Source organism: Lacerta agilis, chromosome 17, assembly GCF_009819535.1.
Source record: "Lacerta agilis isolate rLacAgi1 chromosome 17, rLacAgi1.pri, whole genome shotgun sequence".
NCBI lineage: Eukaryota > Metazoa > Chordata > Lepidosauria > Squamata > Lacertidae > Lacerta > Lacerta agilis.
This window is the reverse complement of record NC_046328.1, coordinates 24,123,515-24,143,365: the sequence shown is the minus strand read 5'-3', so window position 1 is coordinate 24,143,365 and position 19,851 is coordinate 24,123,515. Positions and strand designations below refer to the sequence as shown.

Sequence of the window (19,851 nt, the reverse complement as noted above, 5' to 3'; positions counted from 1 at the left end):
AGTGCCACTCACCTGAGCCTCTGGCTCGCAGAGACGCCATTTTCTCAGCGTCCAGCCGCGACTATGGGTTCGTCGAAGCGGCACCGGGAGCGGGGCGAGACCTCCGAAGAACCTCCGCCTCCTGCCTCCGGCACCGGTGGCACCGGGACCTCGTCGTCGTCCCGCCACCGCGAGCACAAGAAGCACAAGCATCGGAGCAGCGGCGGCAGCAACAACGGGAGCGAGCGGCGGAGCAAGCGGAGCCGGAGCCGGGGCGAGCGGAGCAGCCGGCGGAGCGGCGGGGATGAGGCCGCTACCGCCTCCTCCTCCTCTTCCCGGGGAAGCCGTGCTGCCGCTAGCGGGAGCCAGGAAGGCGAGGTGGGGAGGCGGATCAAGCGGGAGAAGCGCGACGAAGCATATGAAGCCGCCCAAAGCTCAGGTGGGGAAAAGTGGGCAAATTGAAGGCGGGGGGTCCGGCCCACCCCGGTGCTCAAACGGCAACGGGTTTTTTATTGTCATTATTTGTTAAATGTGTTGGTCTCTTCTTCCCCGTCCCGCACTAAGGTAGACTGAAAGTGACTTGAAATACATGAAGGATCACATACATTAAAAAAACACAGCCCAAACAAACAAAACCTCAGAAAAATATAAAAGAGGCATCTTGTTTTTAAAAAGGCAGAATGGAAACATCTCAACCACCCACTCAAAAGCCGCCGTAGATAATTGAAAGCCAAATGCCTGGGTTAAAATGGATTGTATTACCGGTACCTGGTGCCCGGAGATATGTAGTGACGTCACCAGACGAGCCTCCCCCCCCCCAGCATTTCACAAATGGGGAGCTGCCACTGGAAGGGCCCTGTTCTCATGCTGCCACAGTCCAGAAACCCAACAAGCAGATTAATGAAAAGGGGCCTGTGGTGATGGTTGAAGGGTCCATTTTGGGGACCTTATATGCCACTCTTGAGTTCCTGGGGTGAAGGGATATATATCTAAGCAGCCAAATAATAAGCAAAGAGATTCAAATGAACCAGTTTCCTTTACACCAGGGGTGCCCTAATAATAATAATAATAATAATAATAATAATAAAAAATAATTTATTATTTATACCCCGCCCATCTGGCCAGGTCTCCCCAGCCACTCTGGGCAGCTCCCAACAGACTATTAAAAACACAATAAAACATAAAACATTAAAAACTTCCCTAAACAGGCCTGCCTTCAGCTGTCTTCTAAAAGTCATCTGATGGGAGGGTGTTCCACACGGTGGGTGCCACTACTGAGAAGGCCCTCTGCCTGGTTCCCTGTAACCTCTTTTCTCTCAGTGAGGAAACCCCCAGAAGGCCCGTGCAGCTGGACCTCAGTGTCCGGGCTGAACGATGGGGGTGGAGATTTTCCTTCAGGATGCTCCTTCAGGTATACTGGACCGAAGTTCAAAGTGGTTTCCTCCAAATGATGTCGAATTCCTGCTCACATCAACCCCAGCTAGTACGGCCAATGGTCACGAACTGTGTGAACTGTAGCCTAATAACATCTGGATACCACCATGAGGGCTATCACTGCTTTACACCCTGGGGAAGGGTGGGACGGGGGAGGAAGAGTAAGGCTGGAATTCCACTCATCTTTCTCTGGGAGTAAATGCCACCAAATTCAGTGAGGAAAGACTTTAGCTCTGTAGTAGAGCATACGCTTTGCATGAAGAAAGATGAGCCAATGCAGCAGCCCAGGGCCCTCCAGATGTTTGGACCTCCAACTCCCATTGCCCTGGCTGTGCTGGCTGGGGAATGATGGTTGTTGTTCAGTCGTGTCCGACTCTTCATGACCCCATGGACCAGAGCATGCCAGGCCCGCCTATCTTTCACTGCCTCCTGCAGTTTGGCCAAACTGATGCTAGTCGCTTCGAGAACACTGTCCAACCATCTCATCCTCTGTCGTCCCCTTCTCCTTGTGCCCTCCATCTTTCCCAACATCAGGGTCTTTTCTAGGGAGTCTTCTCTTCTCACGAGGTGGCCAAAGTACTGGAGCCTCAACTTCAGGATCTGTCCTTCCAGTGAGCACTCAAGGCTGATTTCTTTAAGAATGGATAAGTTTGATCTTTTTGCAGTCCATGGGACTATCAAGAGTCTCCTCCAGCACCATAATTCAAAAGCATCAATTCTTCGGCGATCAGTCTTCTTTACTGTCCAGCTCTCACTTCCATACATTACTACTGCGAAAACCATAGCTTTAACTATATGGACCTTTGTCGGCAAGGTGATGTCTCTGCTTTTTAAGATGCTGTCTAGGTTTGTCATTGCTTTCCTCCCAAAAAGCAGGCGTCTTAATTTCATGACTACTGTCACCATCTGCAGTGATCATGGAGCCCAAGAAAGTAAAATCTCTCACTGCCTCCATTTCTTCCCCTTCTATTTGCCAGGAGGTGATGGGACCAGTGGCCATGATCTTAGTTTTTTTGATGTTGAGCTTCAGACCATATTTTGCGCTCTCCTCTTTCACCCTCATTAAAAGGTTCTTTAATTCCTCCTCACTTTCTGCCATCAAGGTTGTGTCATCAGCATATCTGAGGTTGCTGATATTTCTTCCGGCAATCTTAATTCCGCCTTGGGATTCATCCAGTCCAGCCTTTCGCATGATGAATTCTGCATGTAAGTTATATAAGCAGGGAGACAATAGACAGCCTTGTCATACTCCTTTCCCAATTTTGAACCAATCAGTTGTTCCATATCCAGTTCTAACGGTAGCTTCTTGTCCCACATAGAGATTTCTCAGGAGACAAATGAGGTAATCCTGCACTCCCATTTCTTTAAGAACTTGCCATAGTTTGCTGTGGTCGACACAGTCAAATGCTTTTGCGTAGTCAATGAAGCAGAAGTAGATGATGGTATTGTAGTCCAAGCCAACCAGGTTGGTGAAGGCTGCAACAAAGTTTTCTGTATTCCTTTGTTCCATCAGAGCCCACATCTTACAGATTCCAACACTTCTCTGGTAGAAAATAGGAATGTGCTTGGATTACCAAGCATCACTTCCCGAGCTTCTTCCCTTCCCTAAAGGTAAAGGTAAAGGTAAAGGGACCCCTGACCGTTAGGTCCAGTCGCGGAAGACTGGGGTTGCGGTGCTCATCTCGCTTTACTGGCCAAGGGAGCTGGTGTACAGCTTCTGGGTCATGTGGCCAGCCTGACTAAGCCGCTTCTGGCGAACCAGAGCAGCGCACGGAAACGCCGTTTACCTTCCTGCCGGAGCGGTACCTATTTATCTACTTGCACATTGACGTGCTTTTGAACTGCTTGGTTGGCAGGAGCAGGGACTGAGCAATGGGAGCTCACCCCGTCACGGGGATTCGAACCGCTGACCTTCTGATCGGCAAGCCCTAGGCTGTGGTTTAACGCACAGCGCCACCTGTGTCCCTTTCCTCCTGTTGTTGTTCAGTTGTGTCCGACTGTTCGTGACCCCATGGACCAGAGCATGCCAGGCACCCCTATCCTCCTCTGCCTCCCACAGTTTTAGCCAAACTCATGCTAGTCGCTTCAAGAGTCCCTTTCCTAGTTACACACAATTAAAGGCTCTTCACTCCCTGTCAATACGTACCTAGTGAAGTGGATTCAAATCCACAGAAACTAATAAGGGTAATGTACTTGTTAATCTTTTAATGTGTCACAAAACCCTTGTTTGTTGCAGCAGACTTGATATTAAATACAGTATTTAATCTGCAATTACCCAGTCCTCAACTGATTTAAAAGCTGGGGGTGGGGGTTTAGGCCTTAGAAAAACATGGCACATTACCAGTTATTGGAGATGTACTTTGAGTATTAATTGGGTCCCAGAGTCTGAATCCCTGGAAAGCCCCTGCTGTTCAGTGCAAGATGGACCGGTGGCCTGACCTGGCAAAAGGCAGCCTCCTGTGTTGTTGGCTAAAACTGATGTCATCTTTGATTATGGCTGCCTGGGGCTTATGGGAGTTGTAGTCCAAAATGTCTGGAGGACACCAGGTTGGGGAGGGCTATTTTATATTAATTCTGTGTTCTTGTAGATATATAGCATGATAATTCTTTTGCTTCGGGTAATGCTGAATGATCAGGAAACAGAATGACAAGTTAGGTGTGCATTTGCATGGCTGTAAGAGGTTTACCCTGACATTGAATCCAGGCAGGCTGTGAGCCTGGATAGGGTCAGGGTGCCCTATTGCAGCCCCGCATGTGCTGGCTTAGAAAGGGTCATTTGCAGTGAATTCTGGGAGGACAGGAGTTAAGCAGAGAATGCATGGCTACAATCCTAAGCATGCTTTTCAGGGGTATCTGTCCCACAGAGTACATTACAATATTTAATAATTTTGGATAAAGAAGAGAAGCAGGAACATCTGAGGACCATAGAGATGACATTTTAGTCAAAGCCCCCGCTCCAGTTGTTAGTCACTAGCCCTGCTTCATTTTCTTAAATGTGTTAAATGTTGTTTTATTGTCAGCTGCATTGGAGCAGAGATCAAGACCCTGTGAGGCCATTTAAAAAAAAACCACACAAACACACACCTGTCAGTCAGCTGACATCACTGGAATGGAAGGGGACATCAGCTAATGGGGTGGGGTTTGATTCTATGTTGGTTGTGAGCACAAGGCATGTGCAGTGAAAGCTCAGTGCAGTGATGTGTGAAAGCCCTTTTGCAAACCGCCCCATGCTTGGGAGGTTCAAAGGGTAACGTAGTGTTGCTTGCAAAATGGCTCTCAAACAGCCCCACACTGTTCTTTGAAGTCCTGACCACCTGGGCTTCAAAGCACTGTGTCACTATGTTGTTGTTGTTGTTGTTGTTGTTGTTGTTGTTGTTGTTGTTTCACCTTGGTGCTGCTAATGCAGCAGTTTGGCTTCACCCCCAAAGGCGCACTCCATTATCTCTTGAGGCAAATAGATGCCAACAACAAAATTAGTTATATTTATAAATCACCCTTCATCCAAGGATCACAGGGCGATTTAAAATATAGAAACACAAAAAGACATAATGTAATAGCAAACAAAACAATGACTCCCCACCCCATGTATATCCCATCCTGACTGCCTTTGAAGAAGGTTGGAATCTAAACATGATGGTGGGAGAAATGCAAGAATGCCCATAGCTTGGGCTAAATATCCCCCCCCCCCCCGCTTTAACTAACCAAACTTCTCTCTGTCTTTATTCCCAAACAGTTGTCGGTCCAAAGTCTAGCTCGGGAGATGCTTCGCTCAGCATTGAGGAGACAAAGTGAGTGCGACAGAGCCTGATGTCTTTCTGTATCCCTGTAGTTTTGAAAATGCCTCCTGCTGTGATCTTTTGACAGCTGGCTCTAACTTGGAGCTGGGCAGACAACTCCCCAAAGTGATCTCTGAGAAGCAGGAGGTTGCTGCTTAGGCAATGAAGCCATTGTGACTTGTAGTGATTTGCTGAGCAGGGTTTTGATATTTCTGCCTTTCTCTCGACAGCAAACTTCGGGCTAAACTTGGGCTGAAGCCTTTGGAGATCAATTCTGTCAAAAAGGGTGAGTGATTCAGGCTTCTATGCCACTTGGCTTCATGGCCTCCGACTCCATTCAGAGAATAGCTCTTGGTGTTGCTCTGCTGCTGAACCTTACAGGATTCTTGCCTCCCTCCTGCTGGCTGCTAAAGCAAGAGGAAGCATGGCCTGCTGGTTAAAGGGGACCAATAGCCCACGCACTGTGGCTCTGTTGGTTGCCCCGGCTTCTCACAGGTCTCAGTGTAGTGTAGTAGTTAAGAGTGTTGGATTAGGACCTGGGAGACCAGAGTTAAAATCCCCGCTCAGCCATGAAGCTCACTGGGTGACCTTGGGCCAGTCACCATCTCTCAGCCTAACCTCCCTCGCAAGGTGGTTGTGAGGATAAGATGAGGAGGGGGAGAACCACAAACACCACATTGAACTTTTTGAAGAAAAAGGTGGGATAGAAATGCAGTAAATAAATAATAGCTGAGCAAATGGGGTGGGGAGGCTGTGGGGAGTGCTGAAGGTTCTCTGCGCCCACCTGCCTTCATAGCTGAGCTCCTAGCCTGTGCCTTTCTCAGAAATAAAACAAGGTGAAAGTAAAAGATGGTTCATCAATGCTTGTGGGGCTGGTGCTTGGGGGATTTTCTCTGCCTCCTTAGTTGCTGTCTAGGGCCTAGGTCGGGGGGGGGGGGGAACCTGTACCTGGAACCAGACAGAGGGAGTCTTCCCTGTTTGCCCTGCCAGTGCTTTTGATACCATGGTCTCCTTAAGGGATGTGACTTGGAGGCTCCATTTTAAGGTGGTTCTCGTCTTCCTTGAAGAGCCAGTACATTCTGAAGTGGTGCAATTTACCATCTCAGGATTGAGTAAGCCTTAGCTAACTGGGGGCTCAGAACTTGGGTACTGCTGCGAACCCAGTTTTCCTCCATCCTAATCCAGTTACCTATTTTTAAAAAAGAGATGACTGAGGAGCTCTACTGTTTCTAAGGCAGCCATATTCCCATCTTCCATGGCCCTTTGATAACCTCAGGGTGTTTTTTTTTTCGCCCTGCAGAAACTGGCAGCAAGGAGGACCCTGTGGCAGCTGAGGTCATCAACCCAATAGTGTTGAAGCAGCGAGAGGAGATCCGGGAGAAGCTCGCTGCTGCCAAGGAAAAGAGGCTCCTGAACCAGAAACTAGGGTACCATTTCCATTTTCAGCTGCTCCATCTAAATCAAAGATGTAGTAGTGTGTGTGTGTGTGTGTGTGTGTGTGTATGACTTCAACTTCCATCATCCTAATCACTCGCCATATTGACCAGGGCTGCTGGGAGTTGGAGTCCCGCAGCCTTTGGAGGGCACCATTTTGGCCTACCTGGTAATTCTGCCCTCATTTTTGGGGGGGGGGGGGAGGGATATCTCTGCTTTTGTTTGGAAAGGGACATCTCCTTTGAGGCACTGACCTGGATCTCCTACTCTGATCCACTAGCAGGTCAGGTTTCCAGCTTGGCTGACTCCTTACTCCAGCAGTTGGCAATGTCATCATTTAAGCAGCTTTTCTGAGTTATTTAGTTGTTTAATATATTTGTATCCTGCTTTAACTGGAAATTACTTGATGGCAACTAACAGCTTTTAAAACTAATACAAAGATAAATTTTTTTTTTTTAAATGCAAAAATAATTAACAGTTAGCCAACTCTGTGCAGGTGGATGCAGCCGTAGTAAAGTGAGCAGAAAGTCTCAACAATCAGCACACTAAAGAGCCTTTAGAAGAATTGTATCTATATAATGCTGATACATAAAATCAACAGCACAAGCATTTTACAAACGCACAAAATCCCAAATGAATACGATGAACCACCTGTTAAAATAATAATAATCTGTTTCACTGAGGAGTCTTTCCGAGATCAAGCAGCAGATTGATAGCTTCTAGTTCCTTAGGAAAAGTTCTTCATCAGATTCCAGCTTGAATCAGTATGTCCTTCTGTGGTGTTGTTTGATGGCTGCAGTTCTCCAAACTTGCCATGTCATTTAAAAAATAATAATAATCAATGGCTTCTTATTACTAACTGTGGCTCTTGTTACTGAACTGAAGTCATTTGGGGGGCTTATGAAAAGAAGACTGTTTTTTAGGCAGATTTTATTTTATACAGAAACACAGTTGGTAACAATAAAGAAGGTCTCTGCCTAGCACTTAAAGGAAAGTTGGCTGGGTTTTCACTCTGTTCTAGGTTTGTGAAGTCCCATAGCTGACTTAGCTCATTGTTAACCTTTAATCTTTTGTTAATGCCACATTCCTCCAAGTCCTCTTCTTGCACTCCTGTTCCACCCTGCCTTTGGTAAAAACTTGGGGTCTCATTCAAATCTTTGGGGTGACTGGGGAATCCTTGGGGTGATCATCTTTGAGCAGGGTGTTCTTCTGGTTTCCTGCCCTCAGGAAGATCAAGTCGCTTGGCGAAGATGACCCCTGGCTCGATGACACCGCTGCCTGGATTGAAAGAAGTCGGAAGCTGCAGCTGGAGAAGGATATGGCTGAGAAGAGGGTTGGTATTGCCCCCTTTGAGACCCTGGAGAGCTGACTGTAACCCTCCCTGCTGTTCCCCACTGCAATAATAAGGGAATTTCCCGCAAAAAAAAAGGAAAAGGTTGACAGCTATGCTGTACTTTTAACGGGAGGTGGGGGCGGGGAGCCTGTTGTACCATTCAATGCCTGTGCCATCATTCAGGAAATTTGGCAGACAGTATTCTGTCCTGCACTCCTGGCATGGTGGGGAGAGGGAGCCAGTTCACCTGTCCTTAATGCTAACTGCTTCCCGCCATGCATTTGCTTTGCCCAAACCACTGGACATGTACTTCCCCTACCTCCACACCTTCCTTTCCTCTCAGTGTGTCCTATCTAGAGCTGTACTCCATGTTCTGTATTCTTTTCTGCCTTGCAACAGGCCAAGCTCTTGGAAGAGATGGATCAGGAGTTTGGCGTCAGCAGCCTCGTGGAGGAGGAATTTGGACAGAATAAGAAGGTGAGGAGATCAATCCCACAAGCACACAGGCATGAGTTGGGTTCAATTCCCAACAGAGCATCCCATCAAAGGGATAGAATCTTCAGTTATAATAATAGAATTGTAGGAAACATGATGGTTGCCTGGGCTGTTCTGATGCCTGCTTTTAATACTCTTCCCTGCAGGTGAGCTACAGCTCACGGGATTTGAAGGGTCTGACAGTCGAGCACACCATTGATTCCTTCCAGGAAGGGAAGACGGTCATCCTGACGCTCAAGGACAAAGGTGGGGGACAGAGATTGCTACACTCTTTTGGGTTGTCCTCTGGCTTTTCCACCTAGTGACCAGGTTGCAGGCTGCAACTCTTGCTCCCACACTTGTACACATGCAGTCACATACGTATGTGTACTATCTGTGACTCTCTCTCCCTCTCCCTCTCCCTCTCCCTCTCATGCAAGGACACACACACTCAGCATTTCCATCTCTCCCTACCCAACCTCTGGGGTGCATGGAAACTGGGAGGAATTCAACATCCACACCCTTTCCTGGGGGGTTCTCCTGACCTTCCCCCAAGCCAATTTCAGGAGGGGGCATGGGGAGAGGGAAGCCCTGTTGAGCTAGCAGAAGTCTATTTGAGCTTCATTCTACATATTCAATTTGTTCAGAGAAAAAGGCGTTTCCACCCTTTTGCGCTTTCCCCTTGCCCACCCTGCCAGAGATGGACCTTTGGGGTCTTTCCAATGGGAGGAGATCTCTGAATGGGCAGCAGTAAAGAGCATGGCGAGCAGGTCCTTATGTATAAAGGGAGGGTCTTGGTCAGCGTCCAATGAGACAGGGTTCGGGTTCAACAATTGGTCAGTAGCATTAGAAAGAGTTGTGTTGTGAAGTGGCTGATTTCAAGCTGACTGCCAGCTTCCTTTTAGGAGTCTTGGAGGAGGAGGGCGGCGATGTGCTGGTGAACGTCAACATAGTGGACAATGAGAAAGCCAAGAAGAACGTGGAGCTGCGCAAGAAGAAGCCAGAATACAAGCCCTATGAGGAAGAGGAGAGCGTGGACGACATGGTGCTTGTAAGGGAACTTCCTTGTTTTGTTGTTTATGGGAGGGTACCAGGCAGATTATACATAATACAGCATTGGGATAGAATCAAAACTAGGCGTGGCATGGCAGCAGTGGATAGAGCTGCCCTGTAACTGCTTTGGGCTGCAGCTCCCATCAGCCCCAGGCAGCACAACTGTGTGGGACCTGGAAGCCCAAAGCACACAGAGGGCACCAGGTTTGGTTACAGATATACAGGTGAAACTCGAAACATTAGAATATCGTGGAAAGGTTCATTTCTTTCAGTAATTCAACTTAAAAGGTGAAACTAATACATGAGATAGACTCATGACATGCAAAGCGAGATATGTCAAGCCTTTATTTGTTATAATTGTGATGATTATGGCGTACAGCTGATGAGAACCCCAAATTAACAATTTCAACTTTGGGGTTTTCATCAGCTGTACGCCATAATCATCGCAATTATAACAAACAAAGGCTTGACATATCTCGCTTTGCATGTCATGAGTCTATCTCATATATTAAACTCCAGTATCTAATGAAAACATTTGCTTACATAAATGGACTTTTCCACGATATTCTAATTTTTCGAGTTTCACCTGTACATTTCACTCCCTCTGTAGTAGCTCAGGTTGCCCAAGGAGAGGAATGGGTGGTTTATAGGGGAGCCTTTTCTTCCTGAGCATCTACAGCCCACAGCTGTATATCAGGATGAAGGGGTCAGGCTCAAGTGTTGGGAGGAAGTGACTTGATGGCAGGCTTGGGAGATGTCAAGTGTTGCTGCTCTTAAGCCTCCTGGCAAGTCCTTCAGCTTTGCCCACCAGCCCCTTCTTGTTCCAGGCCCCTGAAGCTCCTCTAACATTGGTGAGTCCCTCTCCTCTCCTCTGATCCCTTCTTTTCTCTCTCTCCCCAGTACAAGCACAAGAGTGTCCTGTCCAAGTACGATGAAGAGATCGAAGGGGAGAAGAAGAAGTCCTTCAAGCTGGACTCGGTGGGGATGGCGGACGGGTCTTGGGAACGGGAGTTGCAGCAGATCCGGGACAACCTACACAACAGGGCTCAGACCCTGGATGTGCCGGGCCTTCGTCTGGCTTCAGAGTACTTCTCGCCAGAGGAGATGGTAAGGCAGGGATCCTCTATCTTCATGTGGTTCTTGGGGGTTCCTTGGGGGTTTTTGTCCACAGCTCTTAGTCCTTGGAATTTAGGCTGGAGGAAAAGGCAGGTGTCCTGGACCCTGGAAGATTAGAGGCAAGGGGGAAAGTTCCTGTTGTGAGAAAAGTCAAGAGGGGAAAGGGAGGTCTCGACAGGCTGTCAGCAGAAGGGCACAAGAATGGAGGAACATCAGGAAGCCTTTGGAGTGAGGAGGTCTCCTCTCCCAAGTCTTCTTCCCTTAGCTCTGACCTTTGCAGTGGGAGGGGATGAATGAATAGTTTGTTGCAGTCAGGAAGTGTAGAAAAATGCAAATGTACCCTCCATTTCTGGACATCAGCCCATAGAATTGAAGAGTTGGAAGAGACCCAAAGTTTCACCACTGCAGTGCAGGAATCACAGCTAAAGAATCCCTGACAGATGGCCGTCCAACCTCTGCTTAAAAGCCTTTGGGGGTAGTCTGTTCCTATTGCCAAACATCTCTTACCATCAGAAAGTTCTTCCTAATGTTTAGTCAAAATCCCCTTTGAATCTATTGGTTTGGGTCCTTCCCTCCAGAGACACAGAAAGCAAGCTTGTTCCATGTGAAAGGCCTTCAGATATTTGAAGATGGCTGTCCTATCTCCTCTCATTCTCCTCTGCTCCAGGCTAAACATCCCCAGCTCCCTCAACCATTCCTCATAAGGCTTTGTTTCCAGGCCCTTGGTCACCTCTGTGTCAGCCAGTGTGGTGTAGTGGTTAAGAGTGGTAGACTCGTAATCTGGGGAACCGGGTTCGCGTCTCCGCTCCTCCACATGCAGCTGCTGTGTGACCTTGGGCTAGTCACACTTCTTTGAAGTCTCTCACCCCCACTCACCTCACAGAGTGTTTGTTGTGGGGGAGGAAGGGAAAGGAGAATGTTAGCCGCTTTGAGACTCCTTCGGGTAGTGAAAAGCGGGATATCAAATCCAAACTCTTCTTCTTCTTCTCTGCACACGTTCCAAGCTTTGCATTCAACTGCATCAAATATTTCACTTCCATATAAATGGCCTGCCTTGCTCCACACCATGTGGCAAACTCCTTTCCTACGGAAACTGAGCTCTTTCCACTTGGAAGCTAAGCCCAGAATTCAAGATGGCAATGCCAGAAGCATGTTGGGCCCAAGGACTTCGCTTTATAGCCTTGAGTGGCAGAAGGCCTTTGGGGTGGGAGAGCCTTGTATGAGGACAGGAGGGCGGGCCTGCAGTGCTCCCACAGGCCTGGGCCTGCTTTTTGATGCTTCTCCTCCTCGCCATAGAACGTCACTTTCAAGAAGACAAAGCGACGGGTGAAGAAGATCCGCAAGAAGGAGAAGCCAGTGAAGGCCGACGATCTCCTGCCGCTGAGCAGCAAGGACAGCGAGAGGGACTTTGGCTCCAGGTAACAGGGGCAGAATGGGGCTGCAGAAGTCTTCCGCGGCTCTTGAGTGCTGCTCCCCACCTCACGTGTTGCCTCAGCTGGTGAGCAGGCAGGGGGTTCATCCCTCCTGGACCCCTCTGCCCAAGAAGTATCTCCGTGCTAGGTCCAGGGTGCCACAGCTTGTGATTGTGTCACCTCTGGGGCAGAGAACTGCTCTTTGCTATGCTCAAATGTCTCCCCTGAAATGGCTCTCTAGGGTTCGTGGCCGGGGGAGGAGGAGGAGGACTGCCGTGGTGGAGGAAGAGGAGGAGGAGGAGGAAGATGGCGAGGGCTACACGGAATATGCCAGGAATGGCGCTTCAGAGCAGTTGCCCCAGTCAGACGACATTCGGGTGGAGAGAATGGAGATCAGCAGTGAGGATGGTGAGTCTGCTTGGGGATGATTGGGTGGCTGAAAGAGGAATTTAGTTAGAGGCATTCTCAAAGGAAAGTGCATAAAGGATTGGCTGTGTTTTATATTCTTCATTTTAGACCTGTGGTGTTTTTTTTTTTTTACACAATTGAAAAAACCTCTGTACAGTCATACCTTGGTTTTCGAACAGCTTAGTTCTTGAATATTTTGTCTCCCAAATGCCACAAACCCAGAAGTGAATGTTTGCAAACTATTTTTGGAAGCCGAACCTCCAATGGAGCTTCTGCGGCTTCTGATTGGCTGCAGGAGATTCCTGCAGCCAATCAGAAGCCGCGCTTTGGTTTTCGAACATTTTGGAAGTCGAACGGACTTCCAGAACGGATTCCATTTGACTTCCAGGGTACATGATTTACAGGAGGGATGGAGAATCTGTTTCAGGTTGAGGGCCACATTCCCTTGGCTTTATATGCCCCTTAAACTGAAACACTGGCTCTGGCATAGCTTGCCTTAACCTTGCTCCCTTCAAATGTTTTGGACTACCAGCTACAGTCAGCCCTGGCCAACAGTTTTGCTGATGGGAGTAATTTTATAAGCCATATTGTTATATAATATTTTATGTATTGCTACTTTGCCATTATTTTTATTTGTTATAGTCTAGTAATAATTTATTGCAATTGTTGAGAGTGAATTTCCATTTAATTATAATTTTTGGATACCTTGAAAGTCCATCTTACTATGCAGGCTACTCCCTGTTTACGCGGGGCTGCGTCTGTGGCACCGCACAGCCTGCCCCATTCTGCCTCTGCTCCATTCCTCCCACCTCCCGTTCCAGCCCTGCCCCCTTGCGGTGGCCAAAACGGCACAGGTGTTAGTGGTTCATGCGCAAATGGGGAGTTGCCTGTATTCTAAATGGATTACTGAATACTATGTTATTTGACAGGCTATTGTAAAATCATCCCCCCCCCCATTATGACTTATTTTGCATTGGGCTGGATTGTTCTAGGGTGTGTGATCTTTCTTTTTACATTTTTGTTTCAACAGGCTTGTAAACTGTGTTGTGTGGGTAACAGCAGTGTAGAAAGGTGGCATACAAATTAAAAGTGAAATGGAAATGAAAGGGGGAGTTAGTAGTCCAAAATATTTGGAGGTTGCGAGGTTGGGGGAAGGCTGAACCTAGAAACTTGGGGTGAGGGTTAAAGGCATGGTCCATTGGGAAAGGGGAGGCAGATCTTTCTGAGAGTGAGGGTGGGTAATCCAGGGTGAAACACTGTGGAAATAAGACCTTTTCCCTCCTTTTCTTCCCCCTTTCTGGCAGAAGACGCTCTCACAGGCCCTGACTCTCCTGCTGCCCTGGAGGAGGATGAGGCAGAACTGGAGCTGCAGAAGCAGCTGGAAAAGGGGCGGAAGCTGCGGCAGATCCAGCAGCTGAAGGACAGTGGGGAGAAGGTGAGGAAGCGGAGGGGATCCAAGTGCCATAGAGGCTGACCTTGTAGAGCGGCAAGTGGTTCTCCTTGGCACCTCAAGGGCAAGGAGAAGCGTGGATGCCATGGGGCCTGGGTAGCCACCAAATATACCTCTGCATTAGCCTCTGAGACCATCTCCTGAAGGTTGTTTTTTAAAAATATATATAGTTTCAGAACAAACACAAAAAATAGATAGGGAAAAAAACCCATAATGTATTTGGAACTCAGAAACTTCAGTCCCGCCACACACACACACACCCTTCACTTAATGCTGCTGTAACATCCAAAGCACATTCATTTTACTTTATCGGGGAGCTTTTAATGTATGATGTATTGTGTATTCTCTTACATTCTGTTGGGAGCTGCCGAGTGGCTGGGGCAATCCAGTCTGATGGGCGGGGTACAAGTAATAAGTTGTTGTTGTTGTTGTTGTTGTTGTTGTTGTTGTTGTTTGTTGTTGTTGTTGTTAGGATTCAATGCATGCATATAACTATCAGACCAAACAGATTTGTGCTTGATTGGAAGCAGTGTATTGTTTATTTAGGATTTTACGTGCCACCTTTTTCTCCAAGGAGCTCATTGTGGTGTATGTGTTTTCCCCCTTCCTCGTGTAATCCCCACAACAACCCTACAAGGTAGGGTAGGCCGAGAGGCAACGACGGAGCTCAAGGTCAACCAGTGAGCTTCATTGCCAAGTCTTGATCCCTGGTCGCTCCGGTCCTGGTCCGACACTAACCACTGCACCATAGTCACATAATTCCATAAAAGCGTTCAGTGTCCCCACAAATGGATCTCACTTTCTTCGACCCCTAAGTACTCTCTCCCATTTTCCAGGCAGCCTCCTGGAGGCCTTAGGACCCTAGCTAGCTTTTCTTCAGGGTTACTAACCCTCCCCTGCCTGTCAACTTTTCAGGTCATAGAAATAGTGAAGAAGCTGCAGACCAGCCGAAACCAAGAGGACGACGATGAGCTGGAGCGGAAGGGGGCCATAGTCTTCAACGCCACCTCTGAGTTCTGCCGCACACTGGGCGAGATCCCCACCTACGGGCTGGCCGGCAACCGCGAGGACCAGGAAGAGCTCATGGTAATAAGCCCCTAAGGGATGCTGGCCTGGCTGTTCAGCGCAGATGAGACCCAAGTGGAATTCCTAACCAGCACCCCCCTCCCAGTATTGCGTTCCAAGAAGCAGCTCTCCGATGTAGCCATGGCTCTTCACACAGTGCGGCGTTAATTTCTGGAACTCACTGCTGCGAGATAGTTTTCATTTATTCCATAAAATGTACACACTGCTTGATTGTAAAAAAGGGGCAGGGGAATCCTCAAAGGAGTTTACAAGTATGTAGAATGTGGAAGTGTGGTCTAACCTGGTTTTAGTTCATTGCTGGTTTTCGTTATTATTTCAGTGTTTTAAATAGCTCTAAACAAAATAATTTTTTTTTTAAAAAAATCCTCCCAGTAGCACCTTAGAGACCAACTAAGTTTGCTCTTGGTATCAGCTTTCATGTGCATGCACACTTCTTACCAAGAACAAACTTAGTTGGTCTCTAAGGTGCTACTGGAAGGAATTTTTTTATTTTGTTTTGACTATGGCTGACGAACACGGCTACCTACCTGTAACTTAAATAGCTCTGTTTAATTGTTTTTACAGGAATTGTTATGTTCTCTTTGTTTAAAAACCCTCAAAGCAGTTACAATCAAACAGCATGTACATTTTATGAAATTAAATAAATTAAAGTGCAAGGGAAGACCATAACATGGGAAGTTGCCTTAGAGTGAGTCCATCTAATACTGTCCACACTGATCAGCAGCAGCTCTTCAGGATTTCTGCTGGGGGAGGGGTCTCTCTTCCAGCTCTACCTAGAGATGCCATGGGGGTTTTGACCCTTCTGCATGCTGAGCAGTTGCTCTTCCCCTGGCTTGTAACACAGTCTCCTCCTCCTCCTTCTCCCTTCATCCCCTCTCAGGATTTTGAGCGAGATGACGAGAGGTCAGCAAACGGGGGCTCAGACTCAGACGGGGAGGAGAACATTGGCTGGAGCACTGTCAACCTGGACGAGGAGAAACAGCAGCAGGATGTGAGTTTGCCTTTTGTCTGTGTGTGTGTGGGGGGGAGTGTTCCAGGCTGGTACTCTTAAGATTCCTTGGCAGCCAGTTTAGGACTGGCACCCCTTCCCCTTCTTGCCAGCAGCGGCAGTGAGCCCTGAGGCCTTGCCAATATATAGAATATATAATCTCCAACCCAGTACCTGAATTTAAAGAAAAGCTAGATATGAAATCATAGAACCACTGGCAGTAACCTTGTACACCATCCTGCAGAGGTAACAAAACATTGGGGTTTAGATTTATAATACATTATAATTCCTGATACGGCCAGAACGTTTCTAAGCTGCCAGTGCAGATGTAGCTACCAAATGTATAATGTGCAGTTGTCCATCAGCTTAGAAGTTCAGTGACTACTTCCTGAAGTTATTGATCTGGATACAACTGAGGATCAGGGGAGAGGAATTTCCCAGTGGCCTCCAAATTCAAAGGAGAGAGCAGCAAACAGCGCATGGTGTCTTCAGTCGGATTCCACTAAGATATACATTTCCTTTCTGTAACTGGGATTCCAAGGGATCTCCCACCCAAATGTGCTGAAGGCATCTGCTGGAGGCTAAATTCCAGTGGGTCAGTTCAGGCAGGGTGAACTGAGTGTGACCCCCCCCCCCTTCTTTCTTTCGTTATGCAGTTCTCAGCATCCTCCACCACCATCTTGGACGAGGAGCCCATTGTGAACCGGGGCCTGGCAGCTGCTCTTTTGCTCTGCCAAAACAAAGGTAAGGCCGTTGTGCGTTGGGGGGGGGGGGTTTGAGGGATTGGCCAGAGCCTTCCTGCCACCTGCAGACCTGTGTGTAGGTCAGCCTTCCTTTGGTGTAGAGGAGGGGGCACCATCTGCATTTCGTGTCCGCTGGCACTCCTCTCCAAGAGGGCTGCAGGAGTAGGATATTTCAAGTCCTTTTTCTTTCTCTCTCTCTCCTCCTCCTCACCAGGCTTGCTGGAGACTACCGTGCAGAAGGTGGCAAGAGTGAAGGCACCCAATAAGTCGCTGCCATCTGCAGTCTACTGCATTGAGGACAAAATGTGAGTGGCTTGGTGGGTGGGGGAAGGAGCTCCTGGCTTTCCAGTGTTAAATCAGGCAGGTAGAGATGCTTCAAAGGGTGGAGGTGGGACATCCCTGGAACCAGATAGCTTGGGGTAGGAAATTTCTAAACATGGCTAAACCAGCAGAGCTGAAGACTCTGTATTTGCCAGGCTGGGCCAGTGAGGTTAAGGCTGCTCTGTTCCCTCCTCCTCCTCCTCCTTACAGGGCCATTGATGATAAATACAGCCGGCGTGAAGAATACCGGGGCTTCACTCAGGACTTCAAGGAGAAAGACGGTTACAAGCCAGATGTGAAAATAGAATATGTAGATGAGACTGGGCGCAAACTCACACCCAAAGAGGTACTACTAGGCAGGGCTATCAGCCCTCTTCTGGTATGATAGATGGCTTATATTATGGTATACTATGCATATGGTATAATAAAACCAAGCAAGGCAGTTTTAACGGAGCAGCTTCCTCCCTTCCAGAAGGGAGTAACTGGTTCTCAATAGGGCAGCTGCCTGGTAAAAGATTTTTGTGTGTGTTGGCTTGTTAGTGGAAGCTGCTGTCCAAAACATCTGGGGGGGGGCCCTGGTTGGGCAAGGCTGGCTCAGTCTCAACTAATAGGCATCTGTGGTCCTAGTTCTCAGCCTTGGTTTGCTTGAGGTGCGGCAGCCAACCCAGCTAAAGCTGTTTAACCCTCTGGTCTTCTTCTTGCTCCAGGCGTTCCGACAGCTCTCTCACCGCTTCCACGGGAAGGGTTCTGGGAAGATGAAGACCGAGCGGCGCATGAAGAAACTAGACGAGGAGGCGGTGAGTGAAGGGAGAGGGAGGCACTGGCTAGTTCCAGTAGCGTGGAGGATCTGAGACCACCCCACTTGCCTGTTCCCCAAAATGATTGTTCTCTCCAGGGCCTGCTGAAGTGTGGTGCCCATTTCCCATTTTAGGAGGGGTAGCTTTTGCCCAGCCATTGAAATGTGCCTCTTTACGTTACTGTGTGAGACATTGACCAGGGAGAGGAATTGCACAGAGGGCAGGAGTACAGGGATGGTGAGGGAAGTGGTCCTGATTGGATCTGTCTCCTCTTCCTCCAGCTCTTGAAAAAGATGAGCTCCAGCGACACCCCTCTGGGCACGGTGGCTTTGCTGCAGGAGAAGCAGAAGGCCCAGAAGACTCCTTACATCGTGCTCAGTGGCAGTGGGAAGAGCATGAATGCGTAAGGAATTGCAGGGGGGGGGGATCTTGGGGCTGGTGTGAGAGAGACGGGTGCCAGATGGGGATCCTTCCTGCTAAGGAGAAGGGAGGCTGTCTTCTCTGTGGGTGATTCTGCGGCTGACTGTTTGGCTCACCTGTCTGGCTTGATCAAGTCCTGAAAATATCACCTCCACAAGTCACTCTCAAGCAGCCAGTCCCCACAAAAGCTTGCTGGTCACATCTGCAGAGAGTGGGGCAGTACTAAATGCTCATGGTGTGCTGTGCACCCTAACCCATCTGAACAAGGAAGTGTGTGGCTGAGGCTTGAACCAGATGGATTCTGGCTTTGTAGCTGCTGTTTTCATCCCTTTCATTTTCCCTGCTTCTGGGGGAGAGGGGGCTAAGAGCTTCTTCTCCATTATCTGGAAAAAGAGTGGGCAGGTGGCGTCTCTCTCACTTTCTGCATCCAGGCCTTTTGCTAACTGGTTTTTCTCTCTCTTCCCCCTCCACAGAAACACCATCACCAAATAAAGGTCTTTGCTTTCTGCATCGGAGAGAAATGTTTGCTCAGGATTCTGCGGAGTAGTACTGTGGCCGGGGTCCCCGCAGATGGCCTAGGCCCATTGCTTCCTGAAGGAAATGTGTTCATCATGTCCCTTCCCCACTTTGAAATATGGGGAGGGGGTGTATATAGTTGTGGAGCTGAGTTTTTAGCACCATTTTTTTTTGTATCTATATATATGTGAAACCAAATAGCTTAAGTAAAAGGAACTGCTTCCTCATTCATTGTTGAGCCTCTTTCTTCTACTTTCCGGGCATGAACAGGAGTTTAGAATGCTGTGTTTGGTGGCTGATGAAACGGGGAGAACACACTTGGCTACATATACTCTTTCCCTCTATCACTTCAGATTGCAGCTAAGAGGCTTGTGGGACTGACGGCGTCTTGCGCGTTCCTTGCATATAGAAAACCGGCTTAGTCAGGGATGGTACAATCCTCAGCAACTTTCGTTCCATCTAAAACTGCCCGGGAGAAGAGGGCAGGAGCAGTACTGTGGCCGGGGTCCCCGCAGAGGGCCTAGGTCCATTGCTTCCTGAAGGAAACATGTTCATCATGTCCCTTCCCTTTGCATGCAGAAAACCTTCAGGTTCTCTCCCAAGCAGGACTGAGAAAGAGCTGCTGCTGCCATTTAGTGTAGAGCAGCCTTTGTCAACCTGCTGCTCTGCAACTCTTGGACTGCAATTCCCATCGTGCTATGCTGTGTGGGGCTGACGGGAATAAAAGTCCTATCAATATCTGAATGCACCAGATTTGTGAAGGCTGGTGTGCACTCTAAGGAGGCCTTGTGTTCCTCTGTAATGTTGGTAGACTAGAGTTCCCATCATCCAAAGCTACATATTCCCCCCCCCCCAAGTGTGGTCATACATGGAATGTATAGGGGCATTATGATAGTGGCAGTTTGATTCATTTCCTAATGATCTCCAACACAGAGTTCACACACTTCACAGCCACTGCTTGATTAACAAGTTCGCCAAGTTATCCACCTCAAGACCCACATCTCTTTGCTGGTCAGTCACTGCATTGCATTTCTTTATTTTGAACCACCTTTAACATTTTATTACCCAGCCACCGTTCAAAGAGCCTTCTGCAATCCCTTCTTTGTTTTAA

General features: G+C 48.3%; 1 protein-coding gene across 1 annotated transcript; it reads left to right on the top strand.

Moving 5' to 3' along the window:
* On the top strand, positions 1 to 18,967 carry SART1 (spliceosome associated factor 1, recruiter of U4/U6.U5 tri-snRNP). Its single transcript, XM_033174522.1, has 20 exons — positions 1 to 418; positions 5,147 to 5,201; positions 5,420 to 5,475; positions 6,490 to 6,616; positions 7,851 to 7,956; positions 8,356 to 8,433; positions 8,598 to 8,697; positions 9,336 to 9,481; positions 10,384 to 10,590; positions 11,896 to 12,017; positions 12,253 to 12,419; positions 13,724 to 13,854; positions 14,785 to 14,955; positions 15,836 to 15,946; positions 16,600 to 16,687; positions 16,901 to 16,991; positions 17,218 to 17,353; positions 17,715 to 17,804; positions 18,086 to 18,207; positions 18,698 to 18,967. The coding sequence occupies exons 1-20, from the start codon at positions 64 to 66 to the stop codon at positions 18,714 to 18,716; spliced, it is 2,478 nt and encodes an 825-aa protein (XP_033030413.1). The 5' UTR covers positions 1 to 63; the 3' UTR covers positions 18,717 to 18,967.
* The last annotated feature ends 884 nt before the right edge of the window (positions 18,968 to 19,851 follow it).

What these genes read in the sequence shown, in the direction of transcription:
- SART1 (XM_033174522.1), top strand. Translation starts at nt 64, where the DNA reads ATGGGTTCGTCGAAGCGGCACCGGGAGCGGGGCGAGACCTCCGAAGAA. An exon ending in AATTTGGACAGAATAAGAAG is followed by an intron (nt 8,434 to 8,597) that starts GTGAGGAGATCA and finishes TCTTCCCTGCAG; the next exon opens with GTGAGCTACAGCTCACGGGA. An exon ending in AGAAACTAGACGAGGAGGCG is followed by an intron (nt 17,805 to 18,085) that starts GTGAGTGAAGGG and finishes CTCTTCCTCCAG; the next exon opens with CTCTTGAAAAAGATGAGCTC.